General features: G+C 37.1%; 1 protein-coding gene across 2 annotated transcripts in view; it reads right to left on the reverse strand.

Moving 5' to 3' along the window:
• Window positions 1-19368, reverse strand: part of LOC107726137 (CUB and sushi domain-containing protein 2-like) — a 51724-nt gene extending 32356 nt beyond the window's left edge. Inside the window, exon 1 of one of the 2 annotated variants that reach the window (XR_001638228.1) lies at window positions 2510-2557. Coding sequence is in view for 1 of the 2 variants with exons in the window: in XM_016535648.1 (XP_016391134.1) it covers window positions 19068-19251 (184 nt within the window). In the remaining variant the exon portion in view is untranslated. Of the gene's footprint in view, window positions 1-2509; window positions 2558-19067 lie in introns of those variants that run through there. The other variant, XM_016535648.1, reaches the window with a different exon arrangement.
• Window positions 19369-26216: the final 6848 nt, after the last annotated feature.

Genomic DNA, 26216 nt, shown 5'->3' on the forward strand with positions numbered 1-26216 from the left:
TTCCACGGCAACTCCGCAAAGGCAACAGGAAAAAGAAGGAATGATACCACCCATGGTTATTAATTTAACTAATTTTAATAACTCCATATCGCCTGCAGCTCAGACTGCATTCCTCAGCATTAATTGCATTTCTCTTTTGCATACTTGTCAACGACCTCTTATAAAATATTGCACTCAATCTGAAATTTTAATAACTGTGTGTGGTTCCATCCATCAGTGAAAAGCCTGGCCTAAATTACTAGTTCTGGACAGGTCCGCAACCCCACTTTTAATTAATAGTCCCTTCTTGCTTTAATAATCATTAATGTTTTCAGATTTTTGCTCTTTTTTTTTTTTATGCTACCCACTCCGGGAAACTTACATATCTGCTATAGTCACACAGGACCTGACAACATGGCCCAAATACTCCCTGCAGTTCATCTTTTTAATGTGAGTCTTAAATCAATGTTCAAAAGAAAAGTTCCGAGTACAATTTTGCAACACATTTTAAATTCCGATCTTAATATAAAACTGCTAAAGTAAGTTAAATGTAAGTTTGAAACAACAACTGCATGCAATTAAATTGAATGAATAAGAAAAAATACAAATTTCAGGCAAGAATTAAACAAACTTGTTTGCACTGACAAAAAAAGAAAAAATTGCTGCCTGTGGCTAATTTCATTATCTGCTAAATTACTACCGAGCCCTCCCTCTGTGAAGCTAATTTGTATAAATATATTTTTATGAATTTAAAAATAAAATTAAAACTAAATAAACATAAAAAATAAAGCATGAATTATTAGACAAACTTACTTGCAAAGGAAATAAACATGCATACAAAACCAGAAACCAAAACAATGCAAATGGATACATAATCCTACATTTTTATCCATTTATTTGATTCTTAAATGCATTGGAATTTATGTGGGGTTAGGTGATTAAAACAGCATTAGAAATGCCTAATTAGAGGACATCCGTTATCACTAAAGCCCACATTCCATAAAAACAATCCCAACACACCAGCAAACAAATGAGAACCCAGCATGTCTATACAGCACAAGTTTGTCTAACACATTTGAGTGGAGATTATGCCGAGATTACACTTAATGAAAAACCAAGCTCAAACAGCATGTCCCATATGCACAAATATTCAAAGCATTTACCAAACGCAAACACAATGTGTCATAAAGTCATATAAAGCATGTAATGCAAAGATGGAGTGTCATTATGCAAGAAAAATATATATATTATTCAGTATGCACAACCTGTGAAAGTTTCCTAACTCCTAAACACAACTGGGATTTGGATTTCTTAAGGCGAAAGTTTTGCCTACTAGCATAGAATTTTAATTATTAAGTGAAAATGTATCTGAGAAAGGAAAAACCTAAGGTGCTTTTTTTTTTTTTTATAAAAATTTCTCTAACAGCTGGATAAAAGTTGAGTGCTATTCAGATAATCCGCCTTTGGCCAATGGCCATATTCAGTGCAGTTTTTCAAATGATAATGGAACAGACTTCTTAGGATTTGGAGGACGTCTCTCTCTCTGTGTTTAAAAGGCATGGTGTCTGTGATAAATGCCTTCTTGACACAAATTATTTAGGCTAGAAAGTGTCACAAAATAAGATGCTAAGCACCGAGAGCTGGGATTCATTTGAGAGCTAAGATGTGTGTGGCTCTTTAAGATTCATTTCAAGCCTGTTTGCTTGTCTCATATTCTAACCATACCAGATTAGCATAAAACTTGGAAATGTGAACTTATTTCTGAAAGCTGGAATGTGCAATGGCAGGAAACAATCCATCATTTTTGCACTCTATCCCAGGGGAATGTTCATGTGAGGTTGGCCCAGCATGAACCATTGTGAAAAACACTTGACCTCTGGATACAGACGCCTTTATGGCTCTGTGGGGTTTTACGGCCGCAAGTCTTCTCTGTGAAGCACTACAATATTAAGAATGAAACCCAGGTCATTTCAGACCACTGAGAGGAATGCTGGCAAAAAATGAAGAGATTCATTCAACCTAAAATAAGACTCTCTGTCCAACAAGAAACAAGAACAAAATGTGGACATTCTACATTCAAGTTATTCGTCTTAAATGAACTAAAGCTAACATGAATGGGAGTTTAAAATGAGACAGTAACTTATTATAGCTGTCAACACAAAACAGCATTTTATCCCTGCATCTATTGTGAAGACCGAGTAACGTTACTCGGATTAGCACAGAACATCCTGATCAATATAGGTTCATGCTTTCTTCATTACAAACACTTATCACGGAACAAAAGTCGATAGATTATTTAATGTTTTATGTAAAATGGGTCACGTCACAAACACAATGTAGACTCACAACACAGAGTAAGAGGCTAATTTTATCCACGGGTGTCAACACAGAGACTGCTAACTCTCAACAGCACGATTGCTAACCAACAGTTCAATAAACTACAATTTGATATTAATAACTACATCTCAGACACAATATTTAAAGTTACTTTGCTTCTGTTCTGCTCCAAAATAGTTCCAAGCTAACTCACCGTGGGCGTGGAGTCTCCAACAAACACATGGCAGGTGTTTCGTTTGTGAATTAACAAAACGTTTGAATGAATGATTCAATGACTCACTCGATTTGTGAATTGGCGTTTTTGAGCGAATCGCTAGAATGAATGTTTCAAAAAAGCATTCATTTGTTCCGTGGCTAAATTAATCATTTTTAGACGAATCGGTTGAGAGATTCACTTGCTCACTCACAACGACACATGATTCATTTGCAGAATGAATCAGTGGTTCAGAAAGAACTAAATTCAGTGACTCCCTCATAAAGAGAGTCACTTGTCTATCCTAATAATCTGTGCAGTCTAATAATCTAATAATTTGAGTGATTATTCAAAATGAAAGAAAATTTATGTAGCCTACTGTAAAAATATTTTGTCCGGTAGGCTAAAATGTGCTTGTCCATAAATGTTGGATGTAATATTCTAATGTAAAAAGACAGTTTCATCATTTATTAAGGTACATAAACAACACATTAGTTGACTCTTCTGCTCACAAATGCAAATACTGGCCTGGCTGGAAGTAAGAGAAGAGTGTTGGATGAAGGATGGGGTAGAATTGTGAGCAATCAGCAATGTGTTCTGCATTCATAACACACAGTGTCTCAAGTCCAGAACAAAGGCATTGGCTATGCTTGATCTAATGAAGGTGGAAGTATAATTGACCACATTATAACTTTTCCCCCCACACTTCCAGATACATAGGCCTATAGACTAGTGCTGTCAAACGATTAATCACAATTAATCGCATCCAAAATAAAAGTTTTTGTGTATAATATATGTGTGTGTACTGTGTATATTTATTATGTATACATAAATATACACATACAGTATATATTTTGAAAATATTTGCATGTATATATTTATATTTATATAATTTATATTATATATAAATGTATTTAATATACAAATATAATATATTTTTCTTAAACATATACGTGCATGTGTGTGTATTTATATATACATAATGAATATACACAGTACACACACATATATTATGTAAACAAAAACTGTTTGACAGCACTATTATAGACTATTTAATGATTTAAAAACACAGTTTATAACTTCAATGTTTTCAATTCTAAACCATATATATGATTGAGAATTTAACACATTGAAGTTATAATTTTCAAACATATAGGCCTACACATATGTTCTTAATTTAACTATTTAAAGATCAAATTCTACTTAATTTCAGATTCCCAAATAAGGGAATATTTGATAATTTTTAGAAAAAAAAAACAGATTTTGTTAAGGGACATTCTTACAAAGTTCATAAAATTGATCATAGGTCTTATTTTTTCCTTAAGAAGCTCTTCATGAATCCATCTCCAGGTTTCTCACATTTTAAGTGATTTGAATAAAGTTCAAGTGTCCATTTGAATGTATCGAGCTGAAAGGAAGAAGGAAATGCATTATGTAACCTCTTAATGAAGGGTAACCCCCACATTCACAGCAGCAGTTATTTTCTTTGCCTTAAGCTTAGATTTACAAATGCATTATGAAAGTAACAAGTGAATTGAGTTGACCTGCATTAATACAGTGCTGCATAAATCTCTAAAAAGCTCCATACAGTAGTATTTCATCCATAACGCTTTATTGATTTTTTACAAAAGAGTCTCACACAGTCACAACGTCATGTGTGTTTACAGTTATTTCTGACAGAGGCACACATTTAAACTCTTTCTGAGATCCCAGAATCTTGGTCTTATACTAGGGCTCTTTGCATCTGTTTAGTGTTTTCCCAAAATATTGGTGGAGTGAAGTAAAAAAGGAGAGAGAGCTTTGACCTTGTTTAGCACGACTGCAGAGACCACCTCTAGAGTCAACCAATGTTTGTTTTGCCTCCGCTGTTGTTTTGCTGCTACGGGGCTGCAGCGCCTCGGCATGACACTTTGATAAATCGATCGCTGCCGTGCCATACTACGGCAGGACAGCAATCCTTCAGATTGCCCGCAATCAGAGATCTTAGGAGGGAAGGGGAGTGGGAAAGGGGTGGGCAAAAGCAAGAGGAGGGGGAATTCTGTATGAGCAGCTGGACTGTACTTTGTCCACCTCTTTAACTAGAAGTCAACACACCATCACTGTGTTTCAAAACCTAGTGAGTGGCCTCCAGAAAAGCATTTTATGGCACAAAGACTTTTCCAAAAACAAGCATCACATCTATCCATCAGAGAAGGCAATCTCAGAATGCATGCATCTATCCAATCCTGTCCAATATAGTGGATAGAATTGTAGATAAATATTCTTAAATATTTTAAATGCTATTATATATTCTTATATTTAAGCTCACATTAAATATAAAACAATACAATACTTTTTTTTATAAATAAATAATGAAACAAGTGTCCTGTGTGTGAGGAATGCTATTTATATCTAATATACTCAAGGCATCACTTGTGAGGTTTTGTTTGCTAGGATGACTATGTAGGCAGTATGAAGAAGGCAGCAGGTTTTGGAACAGAACTCATGACATTCATAGTAAGATAACAGCAGTCTGTGTCACTGACAGAAAAATCTGGTTTCGTTGACAGCGATTATTCCATAAAGCTTTGATATGTGTATGAAAACATGTGACATCAGAATCCATTGCCAAAGCACAGCTTTAGAACATACCCTGGAATTAGTGTCTTTGCGAGACATTGTTTGGCAATAACTTAAGATTCATAACAAGAAATTACATTTCTATGCCTGTTATCTGCACTAAAGCAGATAACATGTTCTCTGTTGATTTGTGCTCTCTTTTGCCATTATCCTGTTTCCAGCTTTTCCCCTATGTTCCCATACTCAGTGCATATACTTTCTTATCTCCAGTGTCCAGCAGACCAGCCTGATGGGGACTGGATTGAAGTATTAGATCTTTACCAGAGATGGATGGATGGATGGATATATTATCTATGGATAGATTAGGTTCATTATTTTAAAGGAATAGTTCACTCAAATTTAAAATATCATCCTCATGTTGTTGCAAGCCTGTATAAGTTTATTTCTTATGTTGAACACAAAAGAAGATATTTTGAAGAATTTTGAAGAACCAAAGTGGTTGGTCCCCATTCATGTACATAGTAAGGAAATAAATACTATGAAAGTCAATGGGGACCAACGTCTCTAGGTTACGTATGTAACCATGGTTCCCCGAGGGAACGAGACGCTGCGTCGAGGTTCGCTTTGGGAACGCCCCTGCGTGACCGTGTTCTGAAGCACGTGTAAAATCAGTCCAATGTTACTCCTGGTCGAGTGCGCTCTGACCCCCATAGATGACGGGAGGCCAAAGGAATCGTAGGCTAGTGAGATGGCCTCGACCACCCACCTACTCATAGTCTGCTTGGTCGCCGGAGATCCTTTCTTTGGCGGACCAAAGCAAACAAACAGCTGATCTGCCTTACGCCACGGGCAGCTCTGTGTGCCTAAGCGTCCAGTGCTCGAACCAGCTTGTACAAGGGGCGCGAATGCAGACCCCCCTGCCGATTGATGTAGGAGACCACCGATGTGTTGTCTGTGCGGACAAGCACATGATGTCCCCTTAGGTCTGGAAGGAAGTGTGTCAGAGCTTGAAACACGGCCTGCATCTCCAGGCAGTTAATGTGCCATCTTCCCACAGACCCTGGGCAGAGCGGCCACTCATGACCGCCCCCCAGCCCCTAAGAAAGGCATCTGTCGTTAGCGTTACACGACGACAAGGAGCCTCTAACATTGGGCCTTGAACTAGGAACCAACGTTTCTTCCACATGTCCAAGGCACGTAAGCATCGCCGCGTGACCTTGATCATGCGAAGCGGATTCCCCCTCGGGGAAATAACTTGCGCTCTGCCGGATGCGCTTTTATACTTCCTGGCGCTCACGTCACCCCGCTCGTGACGTCTCGCTGCTCCATTGGACTGATTTTACACGTGCTTCAGAACGCGGTCATGCAGGGGCGTTCCTAAAGCGAATCTCGACGCAGCTCGAGTTCCTGAAGGGGAACAACTTTTTGATTACCAGCATTCTTTAAAATATTTTCTTTTATGTTCAACAAAAGAAAGAAACTCATACAGGTTTGGAACAACATGAGGGTGAGGGTAAATGATGATTTTTGGGTTAACTATCCCTTTAACTATACTTTTTTATCTATTAAATATTATTAGATTTTTAAACAAAAAGTGAATATTTTGTAAACGTTTTAACATACATTTTTCATGTATAGTTAATATTTTAAAAAAGTTCTTTAAAATGGGCTTTGAGTTAGAATATAAATTATATGCTACCTCAAAACAAGACATAAAAATAACAATACTACAAAATTAAAATTCAGTTTGCTGGTCTATGGTTTCATTTGAACAGTTTTGAAAAAAATATATACTTGACAAGAGTCAAGATATCGCAACGTGAATCAAGTGGTAAAGTCTTGATTGATTGCATTTTAATTTTAGGAAGCAACTTTAGTGTGACTTAATTAACATTCATGAGCAAAGCTTTAACCATAGAAGTATTCATAAATCCTGGATTGTTTTGTTTTTATTTTTATGGTTAATCGATTGAGTGATTAAATGACAAATCTGAATAAGAAAGCTTAACAAAACTTGTGAAGTTCATTCGGTTCCAGAAATTTGTTTTAAAACAAACGGTTTTGAATAAGAAATGGTTCTTGATTCCCAACTTCATAAATAATTCATTTTACAAAGGAATTAAGTGATTTAGATTCTGTGAAGTAATATATAAAGGAAGCGCAAGGTAAATAGCATATGTCTTGCTTACAGCACGATTACTGCTTATTAGCGTGTGCTTTGAGACGTCCTGTGCATTGTGAATTGGGTTGGGACTAATTTCATCAGTCCACCTGTCTTCCTGCACCTGCATAATTTATTTCCCTGAAAGTGAGACGAGACATGCAGCAAACACATGCAGGTGAAACCTCCCACTTCTGACAGAGTTAAAGCTGAGGCTAATGCTTCGCCAGCCATAGCAGATAATCTTTACTATCTCTGGAAATGCATTCCCTTTAGCTTTGCTGCCATAGCTCTGCTGTAAATTGGGCACCTAAAAGACAAATGGGTCTGACTCACCAGTTTTCATAAGCACTTCAAATCGATCATATTTCCTTTTTTCAAGGACCAGTGGAAAATGCCATTATGACCTGAGTTCAGTTACACCATACCAACAAGGCAAATGTGAATGGGGATTTCAAATATGCCAGCACAAGAGGAAAAACAACCTTCTTAGTTCCACAAATCTCTCTATGTACAACCAGCTGCCTTCTAATGTGTCAAAGCATCGGCTGCAGGCTCCATCATATCTGCATTAACCGAAGAATGCCCGCCATTACAATGGAAATCGGCAACCTCAGCTTTCCCAGGTAAAACCATACATTACGCTAATGTTAGCGCAATGTGATTGCGGAGAACATTAATAGACAGGCAAATGCTGTGGAACGAGGAGAAAATTAGCTCTACTTTAGTGAGGCGATGTATTTGTTGCATTCATTGGGTCAACAGATAACTGAAACAGCTGGAGTCAGCATGACACTTCCAGGTGTAGATTTTAATTATATTTGTCTCTACAATGTTTTAACATTCATATTTGCATATTTATCAGGTTAGTAGCACTTAAGTACAAGCACACAGCTTGCTTGTTGATCTGAGGAAATGTTTTCATATAAATTGACCTACAGAAGCAACTTCCATCATATAATACGTTTTCTCAGTTCATGCATTTAGCAGGAATCAAACCCATGACCTTGACGTTGTAAGTGACATGCTCTGTTGTTTGAGTAACATCAAATGCATTCGCCATCAACACAATGTGTGGAAGTTTCATGAATATTTAATGAGGTAAACTCTAATGCTGTTTATGATTGGCTGTCTGTTGCTAAAAATGTTATTGGCTCTGCAATTTGAGGTTAATCAAAAGGTTAAAAGAGTATTCAGAAAGCAATATAAATTAAGCTCAATCACAACATTTGTTCTGTGGCATAATGTTGTTTTCCTCAAATATTAATTTTGACTTCTGGGTTACATTGAGATACTTACAATGGAAGCAAATTGTGCCAATCCGCAAACATTAAAATACTCGAAAGCATTGACAAAAATATGTTAACATGATGGGAAAAAAATCACTTACTAGCTTTTTCTGTTTAAAGGTAATAATGCCTAAAATCCTAACATGACCATAAACGTATGAGGACAGCTCAAATAATAGATCCTTTATAGCATAAATGTAAATGCTTTAAAAATATGTTTTTTAGCTTCACATTTCTGCTTGTAAATTCTCCAAAAATTGGTCCCATTTACTTCAACTGAGGCATTCTCAATGCAACCTTGATTTTTGCTTTTTTAAAGAAAAGAAAAGATGTTAATCAACATTGTGCCACAAATGCATTTGATACAGTCAAATGCGTGACTTGTATTGAATCAGAAATACTGCTTTAAGAAGATCTAGGGTCAAACACAGTGTGAAAAGACTGTTGAAAAGTAAAAACATGCTTAATTGCAAGTAGTCTCTTCTAATAAAGTATTTTATTATCATGGGCATCAGCTCAAACACCTCTGTATTAGGTTCCCATTAAATATGCATCTACAGTGTCCACTAAGATATGCTGTTGTGTTTGCATGAGGCGAATGTTTAATTCAGCCTGGAGCAGAAAATGATGTCGACCTGCATGTTGAAGTGACTTAGATATTCATTACATTATGAATATTACAGGTTAGTGTTTTGTTTCTTTGCCATGAGCAAAGAATGCTTTAAAATGGACCGGGTGGCCTCGATAGCTCAGCGTTTCAAAGAGATGTTCCTGACTGAGCAGAGAGCACACACAAGGAGTGCATTTCAGGCAGAATTTAGTGCACTTTCAGCCCCATTATGGAGCCACAATGGCCCAGTGTTCAGATCCTACATGGGTCTTCAATGAAACTGGCTTCGGTCGGATCCAGCCATCGTAGCTTTGTGCTGTTAATCTCTCTGCCTCCTCCTTCTAGCGCAGAGGCAAGGATTGAGGGCCAAACCATTGAGGAATTACCGAATTACTCATGCTGTTTCCTTTTCAGGGCTTAAAACTGCATAGCTAAGCATTGCATTGCTTTTCTCCATGATTGAAGTTGTGTCTGCAAACAAGCTTGTTTAGATTATCTTTAAATAAACCTACAGTTCCTTTTATGTGGCTCTGAACGAGAGGGTGAACAGGGAATGAATGTGGCCCTGTTTGTTTATTGTGCAGAGGCAGTATGAAGGTGTCCCCATGCCAACGGCTAAAACAAGAGTGAGAAAGAGGATAGACTTTTAATGAAGAACTCTCTGTCGCCCCCTCACTGATCGCCATTCTGATAAATCAGTCCTCCCCTCTTCAAGACTGTAATTAATGGACTGAAAGGTTAAGATGATTGGGGCTACAGGTCCAGAGGGGCCCAAAACAATAACAACAGGATTGATGGAGGTTAAAGTACAGTAAATTCAAGGTATTTTTACATTTATATATATATAGGCCTAATTGTTGATGTATTTTATCTATATTGGGGTAGAAAAGTGCACAGAGTGATTCAGAACTGTTCAGTCTGGTTCATTTGGTTTTTATTCTTTCTTACAGTACATCTCTACAACATGATGCTGCTTAACATCCAGCTTTGTTTGCCATCCATGTGTCACTGGATCGATGCTGTTTTAGTAATAGAATAATTGAGGAACTAGAGAATTAAAATGATCATCTACAGAATGCTATTGATTGTCTCGTACGGGAGAGGGTAATGACTCATGCTTATTGTTTAATGATTTGTTCCAATTGTCCCTTGACCTTAAATTGGCTTATCAGAGTGAATACGCACTCTGAAGACAGTGTGACATCACGTCCTGAATGTATACTCAGTCCGTATACCTTTAAAGGGATATTCCATCCAAAAATTCAGATTCTGTCATCATTTCTCATCCTTATGTTGATCCAAACCTGTATGACTTTCTTGCTTTTGTGGAGCACACAAACACACATACGCACACACACACACACACACACACACACACACACACACACACACATACACACACACACACACACAAAAAAACAAAAACACACACAAGAAAAGAATGTCTGTGATATATCAACAATCAAATTAGCATTTTATAGGGTGACCATATTTTAGTTTCCCCAAAAGAGGACGGTGGGTATGGGTGCGGGTGCGGGCGGGCCGGGGGCTGGGGTGTGCTTGGTTGGTGGTTAAATTAATGCCGAAAGCGCCCAAAGTAGCGCAATCTCAAATATCAAAACTCAAAATATGTAATTTCCATACCTAATATACATATTTTACAGTCACTGTTGTGCATATTTATCATAAACACAGCTAAAAAGCTTCCTACCAGCGGCCGTCCTTCACAAAACTTGTTTCAGTCTCAATAGAATTCAAAATGTTTCAATACAAGCGTCTCAGTCAAATGTAATTTATGCAACATTTCAAACCTTTAACCCACGGGGGGAAATCAAGCCATGGCAACAGTTTAAAAGTAGCCCAATTCCATCGAAAAAAAAACGCGGACTTGACAACCCTGCATCCAACACAAGCTGCAGGAGTCAGATTTCACTGATCACGGGTCAAGAGTAAGGAGAGATGACTGACAAGACCATGATGGAGGATTTGCTGCTCGACAGATCCTGAGCTCATTGACAAATATCTTTTTATATAACTTATATAAATAATAAATATATAAATAACTTTGTAAGATGTGCTCCCTTTACACAGAGTGCGCGTGATCTCAAAAGTGAAAGTGAATAGCGAGTGCTTATTCAAAAGTGATTTCAATACCCTGCATATTGATAGCGGCTCCCTGATGTGCAAATATTATATACCAGAGGTCTTCAACCCTGCTTCTGGGGACCCACTGTCCTGCAAAATTTATTTCCAACCTGACAGTGGCAAGGCAGCCTCCATCTTTTATGTCTTTTTTATGTGGTGGCTGTTTCTGCACACCATGCATATGGACTGTTTTTCTCTGGGCTCCCACAGCCTAGTTTGCAGGGTTTTTTTTTTTAAGGACACCTGCAAAGTGCCTTTAACCTGCTTGCTGTTCTGGTTCTGTGCAATTTATCTCTGGTGTTGGAATCTCTTTGTCACCTACTTTTTGAACCGTTTGAGGATACAGATCTTAGGTGGAAATCCTTAAAAGCAGCCTGCTTCCTGGCCGTGGCTTCATTTGCATCATTTGTGAGTCAGTCCTGCATGAGATGGAAACCAGAGGGTACTGCTGTTATCCTTACACACACACACACACACACACACACAAAAACACAAACACAAACAAAAGAAGAATGTTTGCAACCAAGCAGTTTGGTTCTCATTGACTTCCACTGTACTGTATGACCAAACAATGGGAACCAAAAGTGTTTGGTTAACAACATTCTTCAAAATATCTTTTACGTTTCACAGAAGAAACAAATCTTCTAAATAATGACAAGAAATAATGACAGAATTTTGGTTTGACTACCCTTTTAAAGGTTCGGTCACATTCACGTGAAACTCCTAATCAAATAAATTCCTATTAAAATGAATGGAATTCACATGCAGAATTTCACAGAGCAATGGCAAATGTGATCACACTTTAAAGGGACACTTCACTCAGAAAGTCTCAGAAAATTCTGTCATAATGTATTCACCCTTACGTTGTTTCAGACCTGTGTGAGTCTCTTTCTTCTGTTGAACACAAAAGAATGTTGGTGACCAAACAGTTTACAGCAGCCATTGACTTCCATAGTATGGAAAAAAAAAATTATAGAATTCACTGGCTACCTCTCAACTGTTTGGTCACCAACAATTTTCAAAATATATTTTTTGTGTTCAACAGAAGAAATGAATTCATACAGGTTTGGAACAAGTGGAGCATGAGTAAATGATGACAGAATTAAATTTTTGGGTGAACTATTCCTTAAGAAATATGCTTCTACTGTTTTCTTTTTGACCTGTTACACTTAATTGTTGATATGAACAAAACTTTTGGGGCATTTATTTAGCTAATAATACATAATAATACATTGGAATCCAAATAAAGCCCTAAATTCCTATTCCAGCATATCCTGGGTTTTCCTCCCAGACATGGAACAAGTGGCGGCTAACAGGTGTGTTTGCAGTGACAGCGGCGCCGCACTGACACGGATTAGAGCGGATAACAGGCTGCAGCAGCCGGCACACTGCGACCTGACGGCTGTCCGCCTCACTCAGGTCTGTGTGTCTCTAAACACCAGTGCCTATACCTCACTCTTGTTTTCTGTCCTGCGCTAATTCCCCACTCTTTATCTGTCTGTGTCCCTCCTTATCTTTTGGCATCAATCCATTTATTGATTGTGTGCGTTAAAAGACGGGGTGAATATTACATTCTATATGAGGAGAAAAGCTGGGGGTAGTCTGCAGTAACTAATGGCACCCCTCGGTGGAGCTCTGCCAAATAAAATCAAATTGCAGTCCTTTGACTGTGATGCATCGTGCCAAAGAGGAACGGAGGATGGAAGGGCACAAAAGCATAAACGCCAGTGTAACGGAGAGAAAGAGAGGGAGCAGAGAGGAGAAACAAAGCAGTTTCAGGTGGAGGAGACGTAAAAGGATTAACTGTGTAATCTAATCACAGCAGATAAAAGATAAGAAAACACTACATCAAAGTTCTGAAGAGGACCTGGAAGTGACAGGCAGCAAGGCAAAGGAAATCTCCGTTGTCAGTCTACAAGAGATAGCGGCCACTGGACGACAGGAAGAGACCTACACGTTTATATCCGCTCAAAGCAAATGGACTGCTATACTATCACTTCTATCATAGTTTTGGGTCTTAACTGTTACAGTTGGAAAGTTGGAACGTTTCAAAGAGAATTCATTGTGAAATGGACAGAAAGTATGAAATTTAAATTAGTAAACTACTTTATTATTATATTACCAATATTTAGGACTATATTTTTCACATACACTGCCATTCAAAAAGGTCATTTTTTAATGTTTTTTAAAAGTCTCTTATGCTCACCAGGGCTGCATTTATTTGATCAAAATAAAGTAATATTACAAAAACAGTAATATTGTGAAATTCCAAAATTCCAATATTACAATTCAAAAGAGCTGTTTTCTATTTTAACATATTTTAAATGTAATTTATTCCTGTGATGGCAACGCTGAATTTTCAGCAGGCATTACTCCAGTCTTCAATGTCACATGATCCTCAGAAATCAATCTAATATACTGATTTGGTGCTCAAAACACTGCTGCTTTTTTTTGTTTTGGAAACTAAAGGATTCTTTGATGATTAGAAAGGTCGAAAGAACAGCATTTATTTGAAACAGAATTATTTTGTAATATCATAAATGTCTTCATTAATTTAATGCCTCTTTTCAAAAAAATAAATAAAAATAAAATAAAATAAATAAATAAATACAAATCTTACTGACCCCAAACTTTTGATCGGTAGAGTACATTATTTATGTGCTCTTTCAGCCACCAACACAGAGAAAATCCAACAAAAACTTTACAATAATAGGCCCATTTGTCTCAATATGCTCCAAATCATGTTTAACCTTGAATCACTCTTTGTCCAAAATCCCAATGTACTTCAAAGTACACTCTAATAAACAAAAAGACAATCTGACAACTGAAGACTATAAACATTCACATACAAAATTCACTCCATGCCTGTCATGATGCCAGTTTCAGGTTTCAGTGCAAATGTCAGGCACATATTTGCCTTGGTTTGTCTTTTAACCCGGGTCTTAGCTGTGTACCATGATGGAAGCCTACATGCATTTCACTGATCCAAGCTGAAAACCTCTTGAGCCATAATAATTGTCATATTTGCATTTCTATATCTATGTAAATGTATCTGACAGCAGATGTGGGCATTTCACAATCAATTTACTCAAACAAAAGAAATGAAAATGCAAAAAACAGCTACAAAGAAAATGAAGTCAACCATTTTTTCTGTTTTACATATAGAAGGTTTCACATTCCATACATCTTGTATGCTTCACATTTTTTTTTTCTTAGTTGTGCGTGTTGTGTCTGTGTGCAGAACTGTCTCTTCTGTCAATTTTCTTCAATCTGAGCCTCATCAAAAATATTTTAATATCCAGTGCAGCCTGTGTAATAATAACTTGACCTGTTGTCTTCTACTTTAAAAGGATAATTTGCCCAAAAAAATTAAATTCTGCTATCATTTATTAACCCTCATATCATTCCAAACTTGTAAACCTGTGAAAGAAGATTTTTGAAACTGGAAAGTGTTTTTTTCCAGTGTTGTTTTGGACCCCACTGACTTCCATTGTATTGACCAAAACACATTTTTGTGTTCTGCAGAACAAAGTAAGCTAGTAAGCCGACAACATGAGGGCAAGTAAATTACAGAGTTATTAATACAGAAATATCCTTTTAATATGATGACCATGAAGTCACACTCATCTTAGCCACTTATTTTAATGTGCTAAATAAGTGTCTGATGTTAACCACAGTGCATTCAAAGGAGGGAAACTTTTGGTGCACTATTGATGTACAGGTAGCGGTGTAAACAAATCATCTCACTCCTTGCCAAAGGCATCCTTCAGTCCTTTGGGAGCTGCATGCAAACAACAGACCTGTTTAGTAGTCTTTACTTTTAAAGTCTAAGCAAACAGATTGGCAGGTGTTAATTTTCTTGGAACAGGTTATTATGTGTGCTATAAAAAGAGAATGGAGAGGAAGGAAGAGATGAATAAGCAATGACGTGAGAAAAATAAAGGTTAGCAAGTATGAAAGTGACAGAAAATTAGTGGAGTTTTCTATGACACATAACACCATTTGAGTGTAAGTGTTGTCCCCTTTTGAGAAAACCAGCTTGTGCTGTGCAGTGCTGTACAGCCGTGCTAAATGCTCTGGTGGGAGCTGTCCATGGTCCTAATTGGAATGCAGCTGGGGATTGCAACTCTAAGAGTCAAATCAGGCTGATGGCTACATTCAGACTAAACATTTAGTGTTACTTTGTTCTCTCAGCACAAAATATGTCTAAAAGGCCTTTGTTTGCTAAGGCAGATTTTGAGTCGTTTGTAAAGGCAACCAGTGGAAAAGATGCAATGAGAAGATCTGGAGGGGAGTTGTCCATGGTTCTGAAGTGTACGGTGGCCGTGAAGTGCAAAGCAAATCACAATTCTGAAAACAATCTTACTATGGAATAAAAAATATGGGGTATCTATTTACATTTAGTTAAAAGTGACTGTAAAACATTAGCTCCAGTGGTGCAGATGGATAAATGCGTGTCGTTGGCTTTTTGACGCGATCGACCCGGGTTCGATCCCACCTTTTGCCGAACCCTTTACGATGTGAAACGTGATTTGAAAAGGGAGGAAAAAAAGTTCGGCAAAAGGCGGGATCGAACCCTGGTCGATCACGTCAAAATACCAACGACAAGCACTTATCCATCTGCGCCATTGGTGCTAACAATTTACAGCCACTTTTAACTAAATGTAAATAGACACTCCGTATTTTTTGATTGACAGATGTCTCGTCCAGTCAGCGGTGAGTAATCCCAAACCAATGGCGCTGTCTCAAACTATACCTACCTCTTCCGGTTTGTCTGATTTGTCGTTGTGTTTTCTGAATTGTTAATTTGTTTTCGGATTTGTCATTGTGCTTTCTGACTTGTTATTTTGTTTTCGAATTTGTCATTGTGTTTTCTGACTTGTTATAATGTTTTCTGAATTGTTGTTGTGCTTTCTGAATTGTTATTTTGTTTTTTAGACTTGCTTTTGCGTTTGTAATTTGTTATTTTGTTTTCAGAATTGTGATTTGCTTTGTACTTCTCGGCCACCGTAGAAGTGTCACTGAACTCTACTACCCACAATCTGCTCTGAGCGATTCCTTCAAGTCTCCTTTAAACACCTGTTACTACTCAGCTGACAAATGTATTGTGCTTACATAGCACTGGACCATAGCTTGAAAAAAGCACAGCTAAAAAAAGAGAAGATTGTTTCAAAACAAGAGTGCACAAGGGAGCTTGAAATGTCCTCCCTAGCGTAATCTCAAAAGTTACGAAATTTTGTATATTCAAACAACCAAAGGGACTGGCCAAAACTGAATACATGTGGCAAGCTCCCTCCGACATGATGAAACGATTTCTCTGCATGCTTACAAATTCTCATGTTCAATAGAGCCTTACACCAAGTTGCATCATGGAAATGCATCGGTTTCGTGACTTTGACCATTTTATGAAGTCAAGTGTCATTGACTATCAAAGATTTTGGGGTGAGGAAAATAGGACTGAGCCAAACATCCATGATGATGAGATGTTAGTGATATTGTTTGGGTAAAATATGAAAAATCGTTTCATCTTGAGCACTTAAATGTCTCCAGAGCAGCAACTTCTGAGGCTGAGCAAGAGCACATGATTACCCAAATCACAGAATAATGGGATTCTTTTTTTATTATTTATTTATTTATTATTATTATTATTCAAGTATTTTTCTTTTGACAATATGAAGACTACAAGGTCACTGTAAAAAAAAAAAAAAAATCTAAGAAAATCTAACTGCCATCTGGGACAGTCAGAAATTTAGGCTGCATAACACATAAACATTAACTGAACTGCATTAGAATAATGTTCATAATAAACGTAATTCTTTAAATAAAACCTAAATTAATGTGATGATTAAGGCTATAAGGTGATTTATATATCATGTCCATCTATGTATGACATGATTGTTTATTTGCTTTTGTCATTGTGCAGCGTCCTTGAGCTTGGGAAAGGAGCTATATAAATTCAACGTATTATTATTATTATTATTATTATTATTTATACTTTTTTTTTTACCACAAAAACATTGGATTCACAATATTTTAATTCATATTTAACATTTATATATAAATACTAAATGTATTATACATCTATATAAATATATTCTATTTTACAGTAAAATTACATGAATATTCCCAGAAATATTGTCATTTGTACCTACTATACGGTAAGGTAACTTTAGAGTTAACCAAAAACGGGTCGCATTGTTCTTTTTCCGGTTAAAACTGTTTACATTTTTAAGAACATTTCATGCAATTTAATGTATATGCCCTGTTTTCAATCAGCAGTTTGTCAGTATGCAGTGACCATACAGCTTACATGCTGAGTTCAGCTATGCCCCAGTAGCTGAAGAGGCATTAAATTTGCATTTCCTTCCAGCTAAAAAAAAGGCCCGTTTTATTTCACCAGTCATAGCTTATGCGCTAACACGAAAACTCTAAAAGGCTTCCAAGATATACTCGGTTTATTAATGAAGCACGAGAGACTCCACTGCCTATTCTGAAGCTTTAGTGCCGCTCAATGGAAAAACAGGGAAACTGCTCGACGGCTTCGCGAGCGCTTTCCGGACTCGGTCAAAAACGCAGAACATTCTGCTATTGATATTACTTATTCGACACCGTTAAACACATAAAATGTCGACCGGCTTTCTGGATTCGTTTACTACTTTGATCACCATGTCCTAAGTAACATCAACTCTGAGGAAAACAAGGCTTGAATCGCAGTAGCGCGAGAGTGTTCAATATGCTGCTGAATTAAAGGGATAGTTCAATCAAAAATAATATATAAAATTATCTGGCATAATTTAGACATGGCATTTGAGTTATTTTTGAGTTAATTTTTCGCTTACGTGGAACAGAAAATGAGATTTTATAACGACAGTCACGGTGTTAAAAGGGAAACTATAAATCATTTCAGTGTATATCATGACACTTGTTTTTAGCTAAATTTGGGCTTAAAACCAATCAGCACTCTGACTACAACTTCCCTTCAAGGTAAATGACGGATGGATAGTTGGTTGGGAATGCCAAAATTTCGCAAAAAGAAACGCAACAAATAGGCAAATGATTCCTAGGATAGCTAATGACTTGGACGATGGAATGGACATATTTTAGACGGAGGAAGAATACCCTATTATGGTAAAAATGAATGTTGAAAATAGCGCAGAGTCAAAGACCTGTTTTTTTTGGCATGAAACCCCTCTCTCTCCAGCCTCCACATACGCCCCACTTCCTCCCAAACTCACTCATTCACTCTTGGCTCCCACACTCACGAAATCTTGCGCCACACACACATTTATATATTTTCAGAAATTGTTCGTCTACATCTTTATCCATTAACCCATTTTGCCTTAAAACTAAGGTACCACTTCTTGCGCACCCACCAAAAATCCAACATCTTGCTCTGAGGTGTTATTCAAAGCATAATGCAACATATTATGCCAACATGGGGCAGACCAAGGTTGGCAAGAAATAACACCAAATGCACTATGGAAAGTACACAAGGCTGTTTTACATTGAAATACATTCACGCACAAATAAATGGCACTCTTGGCTGTATGTACAACCTCTTCATGTTATTGACTGGTATGTTTCTCTAGTGAGTCTGCTGCCTATATCCATTGATACCTGGTAGATCCGAATCAATGAAACGCATGACCCAACATTAAATGCCATAGTGTTGGCACAGAATTGACAATGGCAGCACTCCATCCACATGTCAGGGGTAAAAGGGTCGCATATGTAGCCTCCAAGAGGCTTGCGCGCACGGCAACAGGACCACATGCAGCATAACGGGAAACTCACCCTTAACCGATGCAGCCAGCAGCCCCATATAGAAGAACAGCACCCCGCTCCAGTGATGCGCCTGTACTCCCACCTTCATTAGCGCAAAAATCCTTATACCATCCAGTTTCCTCGTCCCGTTATATGTACATCTGCACTCTGTCCTCACGAGTCCCGTCCTGTCAGGATTCAAAGAGGCGCTCATGGTGGGCTTTTTTTTTTTGGCAGGCACGGTTATCAGATGGTTTTAAAAGGAAGATTCACTATGTGTCGGCGCTGAGAAAAATCCCAGTGCATGGAGACTGGACCCTCGCAGCTGGACTGAACCATCTCAAGCGAGCCGCGGGGTGAGCGGATTCTAATAGACGCGTTCTCTACTAAAACCTGAAGAGCTGATAATGTGAACTGTATCTGGTGTCTTCAAGCCCACGAGAACGACGGATAAAGTCTGGAAAGCGAATCAAACGGATGATGCGGCATACGCCCGTACACTCCACTACGCGCGCGTTTAAGTTTATTTTCCAATTAATACAACGCTGAAAATCCACGTTTCTATCTTTCTCCCAATGAGTCACTGGTAAAGGAGCGCTTGGATACACTCGCTGTCACCGCCCACTCGTGGAAGTTTACAGCCTTCATCACTGTCTAAATCATTTCCAGGCGTGAAAATAATCGTTAAGGGATTTCCACCTCCGGGCTCACTGTTTCAAGACTTAAGCAAATGAAATGAAGAGCGCGACTGCAGTACGAGCTCACAGCATCTCTCTCTCTCTCTCTCTCTCGCTCGCTCGCTCGCTCGCTCCATCACTCTCACCTTTGCAAAGGTGTGCCAACAACATAAACACTCAAGTCTATGACTGTGTCTATGCAGAATAATATTATAGCCTATTTAATTTGCTTTTCACTTGATTTGATTGAATGCATAATATAATATAATATAATATAATATAATATAATATAATAACAGACCTATAAAATTGAAAGAATATAATATAATATAATATAATATAATATAATATAATATAATATAATATAATAACAGACCTATAAAATTGAAAGACAAACGTATTGCTTAATACGCAATGAAAGAAACAGAATTTACTGAGCAACAAACATAATGTGAAATATCACCATAGGTGAAATATCATGAACATCACTCGGTGTGTAGCCTAGTTAGGACCCATAAAGTGTCTATTTATGTATGTATTTATTTATTTACTTACCATTTTTACTTTAGTCTTAGGCTACCAAAATTTTGGCAATTTTGTAGCATCTCTCTCTCTCTCTCTCTCTCTCTCTCAATATAGCTAAATGTAAAAGTTTACGTAATTTTTAATTTTAGTAAATCAAGTTTAACTAAATTAAAATAAGAAATGTTGTAGCTATAACAAAAAAGTTTTATATTCGATATATTTCAGTCAACGTTTACTTTATTTCAAGTAAAAAAAAAAAGTTCTTCCCGCGAAGACTCCTACAGTACATCCATTCAAGTGACGTAAATGATTTGTAGCTGTTTGCGTAATTGTTTTTGTTTATATTTGAAATTCAATACAATATTCAATCTAAACATTCCAAGGAAGGCAGACGCCAGCCACAAACAAGAAAATCACGATAAGAGAAAGCTAAATTATCATTTTTGTCTAGAGATAAATGTAAAATGTCTACAAGACCGAGTGATAAGACATCTAGAACAAAACCTCAGCGTTTTTGGGACGCATTAGGACCATTTCCCAGGTCAGTGTGGATTCATCCCTGTACACCAGAAGACAGTCTGGACAGAGCCTGTGGTAGAGTATTGAAGCGCTCTGTTCTGGCCAGTAAGGGAGTTTGGCCGCATTTACCAGAAAATGCGCATGTGTTTGCGGAAGACGGTGATATCCAGAGCAACAGAGGACATTATGGCAGTCTATACACTCAGTAAGTTACGACAGAATATATGGGTTTTTATTTTTGTGGTGTAGTGTGTATGTGACAAATAAAAGAGTCTGACCAGACTGTGTCGGATTCAGTGAAAATACACAATGCAGCATTAAATCTTCACTAAAATATGCCAGCTATGAGGAGGCTCTGATGCTGCCTTTCTTCTGTGTAAACACTGCTTTCTTTTGTGTAAACACTGTTATTACGATAGAATATACAGTGTATAATATCATGTAATACAAAATGTATTATTGACATTTACAGAAATAAATGTTATGAGAACATTTTTCATATGAATAATATGATATAATAATATGAAAACATTCATATAATAGAAACTAAATTGGAATGAAAATAATAAAATATAAACAGATTCATATTTAGATATATACACATACATATTTCTATATTTCTAGATTCTTATAAATGTACACATTCACATTTACTGACTACATTTGAAGAGTTTATTTGCAAAAACCGATAACTTAGTTTAAACAATAAAAAAAAATATATATTTTTTTCATTGTGCATTCCAATTAATCTCAATCAAACTGCATTTGGGTTATTTTGATTAAGTAAAAAATAACTAAAATAATACAGCTAACTAACACAATAAAACACAATAAAAACATGATAACATAAAAAAAAAAAGATTTTTGAAAAAAAAAAACAGTTATCTGTTTTTGCAAATAAACTCTTCATTTAGTTAATCATTTATTTACAACAAAGTTTAATGCTGCTTAGATTGTACTTTTAAATAAAGCAGCAGCATCTTTGTAAACGCACTTTAAGTCAGCCTTAAATTGGACTGAAGATGGGCAAAGTTTAACCAACGAAGAAAGTCAGAGAGTGCTTCTCTATTGTGTAAATTACCGTATGCAAAATCTGGCCATGGCAGCCCATGCTAATAGATCTGCCATCTGTCCCCGGTGGTCCATGGAAACACCTACCCCATCTATTTTAGGTAGACCATGTAGCAATGGGAAGATCTCCTCCTGGTGTTCGTTTGAACCCCATTGCACGGTAGCAATAAGAAAATCATGAAATATTCATACTTGGAGACAAACTATGCCCCATTTACAGCAGTAACATGCAAAGAAAATTCTCTGAAAGTTCATGTTTGGTTAATGGAGGGCTTGTTTACCTTTTTACATGAAACTATTCGGTACTTTTTCTGCTTTCAATGCATGCATCTCCACTAGTATCTATTTTGGCCTGTGAATATTTTCGCAACAGTATAACTTGCATTCACAATGCACTTGCAGTTTGAAATAATGCATGCTTCTTCTTTTTCAGGAGTGCAGGGCATCAAAAGTTGGACAAGGTCATGTTAATGACTCAGCATAACATGACCCAGACTCTTCTGCAGGGGCATGTTGATGCCACGTGTCCATGTTTTCCTGATGATAGATGCAGACATGGTCATGAACCTGACAAGACCATAGAGATCATAAGCCAGGAGGAGGCTGACAGAGATAAAACTGAGGAAATTCTACCTAAACAGGCTACAGGAAAAGCAGACATCCCTGAGGGGCCCTCAGACGAAGACTTTCCTCCACTTCCACCTCCTGCCTCACCGCGGGTGGACAGGCCACCACAGCAAGCCCCCATCAGTAAAAGTGGCTCCTATAAAGCAACTGTCTTAAAAGGAAAACCAAACACCCAATTGCATGGTGGCAAATCACAGAGGGCAAAAAAACTAAATCAAAAAGAACATCCAAGAGTCTCAGCTAAAACATCCCCAAAGATAGAAGCACAAACAGCCCAGAGCTTCATTGACCAACCTAGTTCCCCCCAAACAGAAAGTGGATGCAGAGAGAAAGTTATACCGGAAGAACAAAGTTCATTGCCAAGGTGTTCCCATCTACCTGTGTTTGCAGACTTCCAAATGGCAGATGAGAAGATAATAACTAAAGATCACACATTTAAAGGTAAATGTGATATTGACATTCCATAACATCTGCACCATGCTCATGTCTATTAATAATAAACTTTAATTCAAATCTAAATCTAAAACCTAATATATATATATATATTTTTTCATTCATGCTCTCATGGTCATTTTAGTTTCCAGTTCAGCTCCTACATTTTTAATTAATTTGAAGTGCAGTAACATGCAGGATGCAACAAATTTTAATTTAAGCAGAACTGAAAGATATGTATATACAGTAACTGCACAAAGTGTCATTTTAACTTAAAAAGTATACAGAAGCAAATTGGATAGATGTAAACTTGCTGTTCTGATTGGTGATCTGATCTACTTAATCATGTTAATTCAAAAACAGCATGTTAAAGAGCTAGCAAGGACAGCTTAGGTTGTTTCTGATAAATTTCTGGAGAACAAGAAGACAAGCATCATTGTGTAATATTGCCAACAGTAAACAATAAGTTAATATTGAGTAACTTATGTCTAGACACAATATTGCCAGTTTTAAGCCAACAAAAAATAGCTTGATTTTTTCCCCCCTGAGACTTTGTCAATAATGGCAAATAGACAATATTTTTCAGAGAGTATTTTTATGCTGTTGCCGACTGGTTTGTCCTGTAATGGACAAATAAAAAAATGAGACACTTTAAATATGAAACTAAAAATGCCAGTAGGTGGCGGCAAGTCTTAATGAGTCATTGAGCCATTCATTCAAGCGATTCGTTCAAATGGCTGATTCATTCGGACATTGAATCATTCATTAAACTGATTCATTCAATTATAAAGCACCACTGTATTGCTCAGACACGCAAAACAGTTAGCAGTGTATGTATTCAGTGTATGCAGTGTTTTCATTTGGAAATTGTAATTGGCAAAAACTGTAAAATGTAGCTCAAAATGTTAACTTGTTTACTTAGCTGTTTTGTAAATTCAATATGACATTGCTGATATCAATCATGCTGATATTCAGAAAAAAAGAACCATACTCCATAATGTCAGCTCGTATATTGTCGCCACCTACTGGTGTAAAAATATAACCTCTAGAAAGAGTCACTGAATATGCAAATTCACACTCATGAACACTCAAACCAAGACATTTGCATGCCCACAAAACACATGAAGCACCACACTGCAGTTGTTCTTTTTATAAACTGCATTACTTAATGTATGTCTGAGTGTGTGTCGGGGGGAAATACAGTGACTGAAGAATGAGTGGATACCACCAGAGTCATATCAACCTCCATTCTAACTTATTGTACTGTGCAGCTGTGAGTTGTATATATTGCGAAATGACAAGTTTTTCAGTACAAGTAGTTTTCATCTTACAGACATAAACAGACATACTCATATTGGTATATTGTGTCTCGGTAGTTTATTCCAGGATAGCTATTATAGAAACACCATTTAAGGTAAGGGTTCCATAGCGATAACAATCAACCTCATGCCGTCTTGTCGGTTTGGGAGTCTTTGGTAGTGACAATGCATGGCACTGATGTACGACTTGCATTAGCTCAGAGGGAAAGTGTTGTTTTTGTTTGCGAGGAAGGCTATGGATGGTGCTCAGTCAACACTCTCCTCGGGGCACGAAAGGAACTCCTCAAACCCAAAAAGTCACTCATTATTTTGAAAATGAAAAAACATAAAGAAGAGAGCATTGGCCCAAATCAATATATCCATTTCCTCTTGGTAATGGAATCCGTTTGTAATAGCAGTCTAAACACAATCGATTTGCAATCTTCATGTTTTTTTCTTTTCTTTTTCTCCTGCCATCTCTTTTTCTCCCTTTACTTCTGCATCCTAAAGGCCAAAGGGTACGTGCAGATTTAGATAGTGATTTGTGTATATTGCATGACAAAACAAAACAAAACAAAACATTTGAATGTTTGTGTAATTGCATTAAAAAGTATATATAGTTACAAATTTTGCATCAGTTCAACACAGTTACTCTTTGGGGACCAATAAAGATTAGATTTTTATTTATTGATTTATTTATTATTATTTATGCTAACCTTCACTAAAGCACTTAAAAAGGCACTGATGTTGACATAGTACTTCATATCTAAATTTTGTTTAGGTGATTTTCGTTTCTTAATATGGCATATGGGATTGAAAATGGCATTTGGATTTGCCTAGTATTCACGATCCTCGTGTATTAATCCTGTCACCTGTTCTTCCTAAGGTGGAGATGTGGAGTTGGCCAGGAGTGCAGATGGTGCCCACATGGCACAGACCCGGGCTGGCAGTGGTACTGGGAGCGTGCAGAATGCAGCTGGCCCTCTTGACAATGCCAAATGCCATATATACCATGAGGATGCCACTGTTGCAAAGACAAAGGCCACAGGTCCAGGCTCTGGTGAAGATGATTCACTTACATTAATCCTGTCTCTCATTGTTCATTCTGTTTCTCTCTCTGTTTACTAAGTGTGTCCTCTGTGTTTGCAATTACAGACATGTCAGTGCCAGAAGATATGGACAGGATCCAGACTTGGAACAGCAGTGGAAGGTGTCCCCTACAAAATGCCCATTTCTTTACAGGAACGGGTCATGGCACGTGGTCACTGCCGGCCAACTGTTTCCTGTGGTTCCCTGCACCTGAGGTACACCACAAATTTGAGCATTTGCACTCCTGACCTTTATTACCCTGTAAAAAAAAAAATTCTATAAAAAACAACAGCACAGCACCTAGTGAAAAATATACTGAAATGTATTTGAAATTAATTTATTTCATGCTAAGTACTACAAATAAATTTGCATATTTATGTGCTTAATAAAAATACTCTGCAATTGTACCAAACTGGTATACTTAAAGTCTGCTACATTGTAACAACTAATTTTGTACTTAATGCACTTTAATTGTGGGAAGCAGTGCTGAAGTCCAACTAAAGATACTGTATACTGAAGTATATTTGACTGTGTTAAAGTGGAACGATTGCAAGTATACTTCAGGTACTCTTTATCTTGCATTTAAAGATTGATATTATTCAAAGATCATACAATCCATATCAATAGTGATATTAAAACACATTGTAGGCTTAATATTAAGAAATCTGCATTGTGCACAAGTAGTACTCCAAATAAAGTTTAATTATAATTTTTGTATCAGTAAGTCTCGAGCGATATGCAGTGAATATGTTAAAGGGGTCATATGATGCTATTTAAATTTTTTCTTTCTCTTTTAACTGTTACAAGCTCTTGGTGCATAAAGAAGATCTGTAAAGTTGCAAAGACTAAAGTCTCAAATCCAAAGAGATATTATTTATAAAAGTTAAGAGTCAACCACGCCTACCTAAAACGGCTCGTTCTAACACGCCCCCACATGTTTA

This window comes from Sinocyclocheilus rhinocerous, unplaced genomic scaffold (assembly GCF_001515625.1).
Source record: "Sinocyclocheilus rhinocerous isolate Xijiao unplaced genomic scaffold, SAMN03320098_v1.1 scaffold396, whole genome shotgun sequence".
Classification (NCBI taxonomy): domain Eukaryota; kingdom Metazoa; phylum Chordata; class Actinopteri; order Cypriniformes; family Cyprinidae; genus Sinocyclocheilus; species Sinocyclocheilus rhinocerous.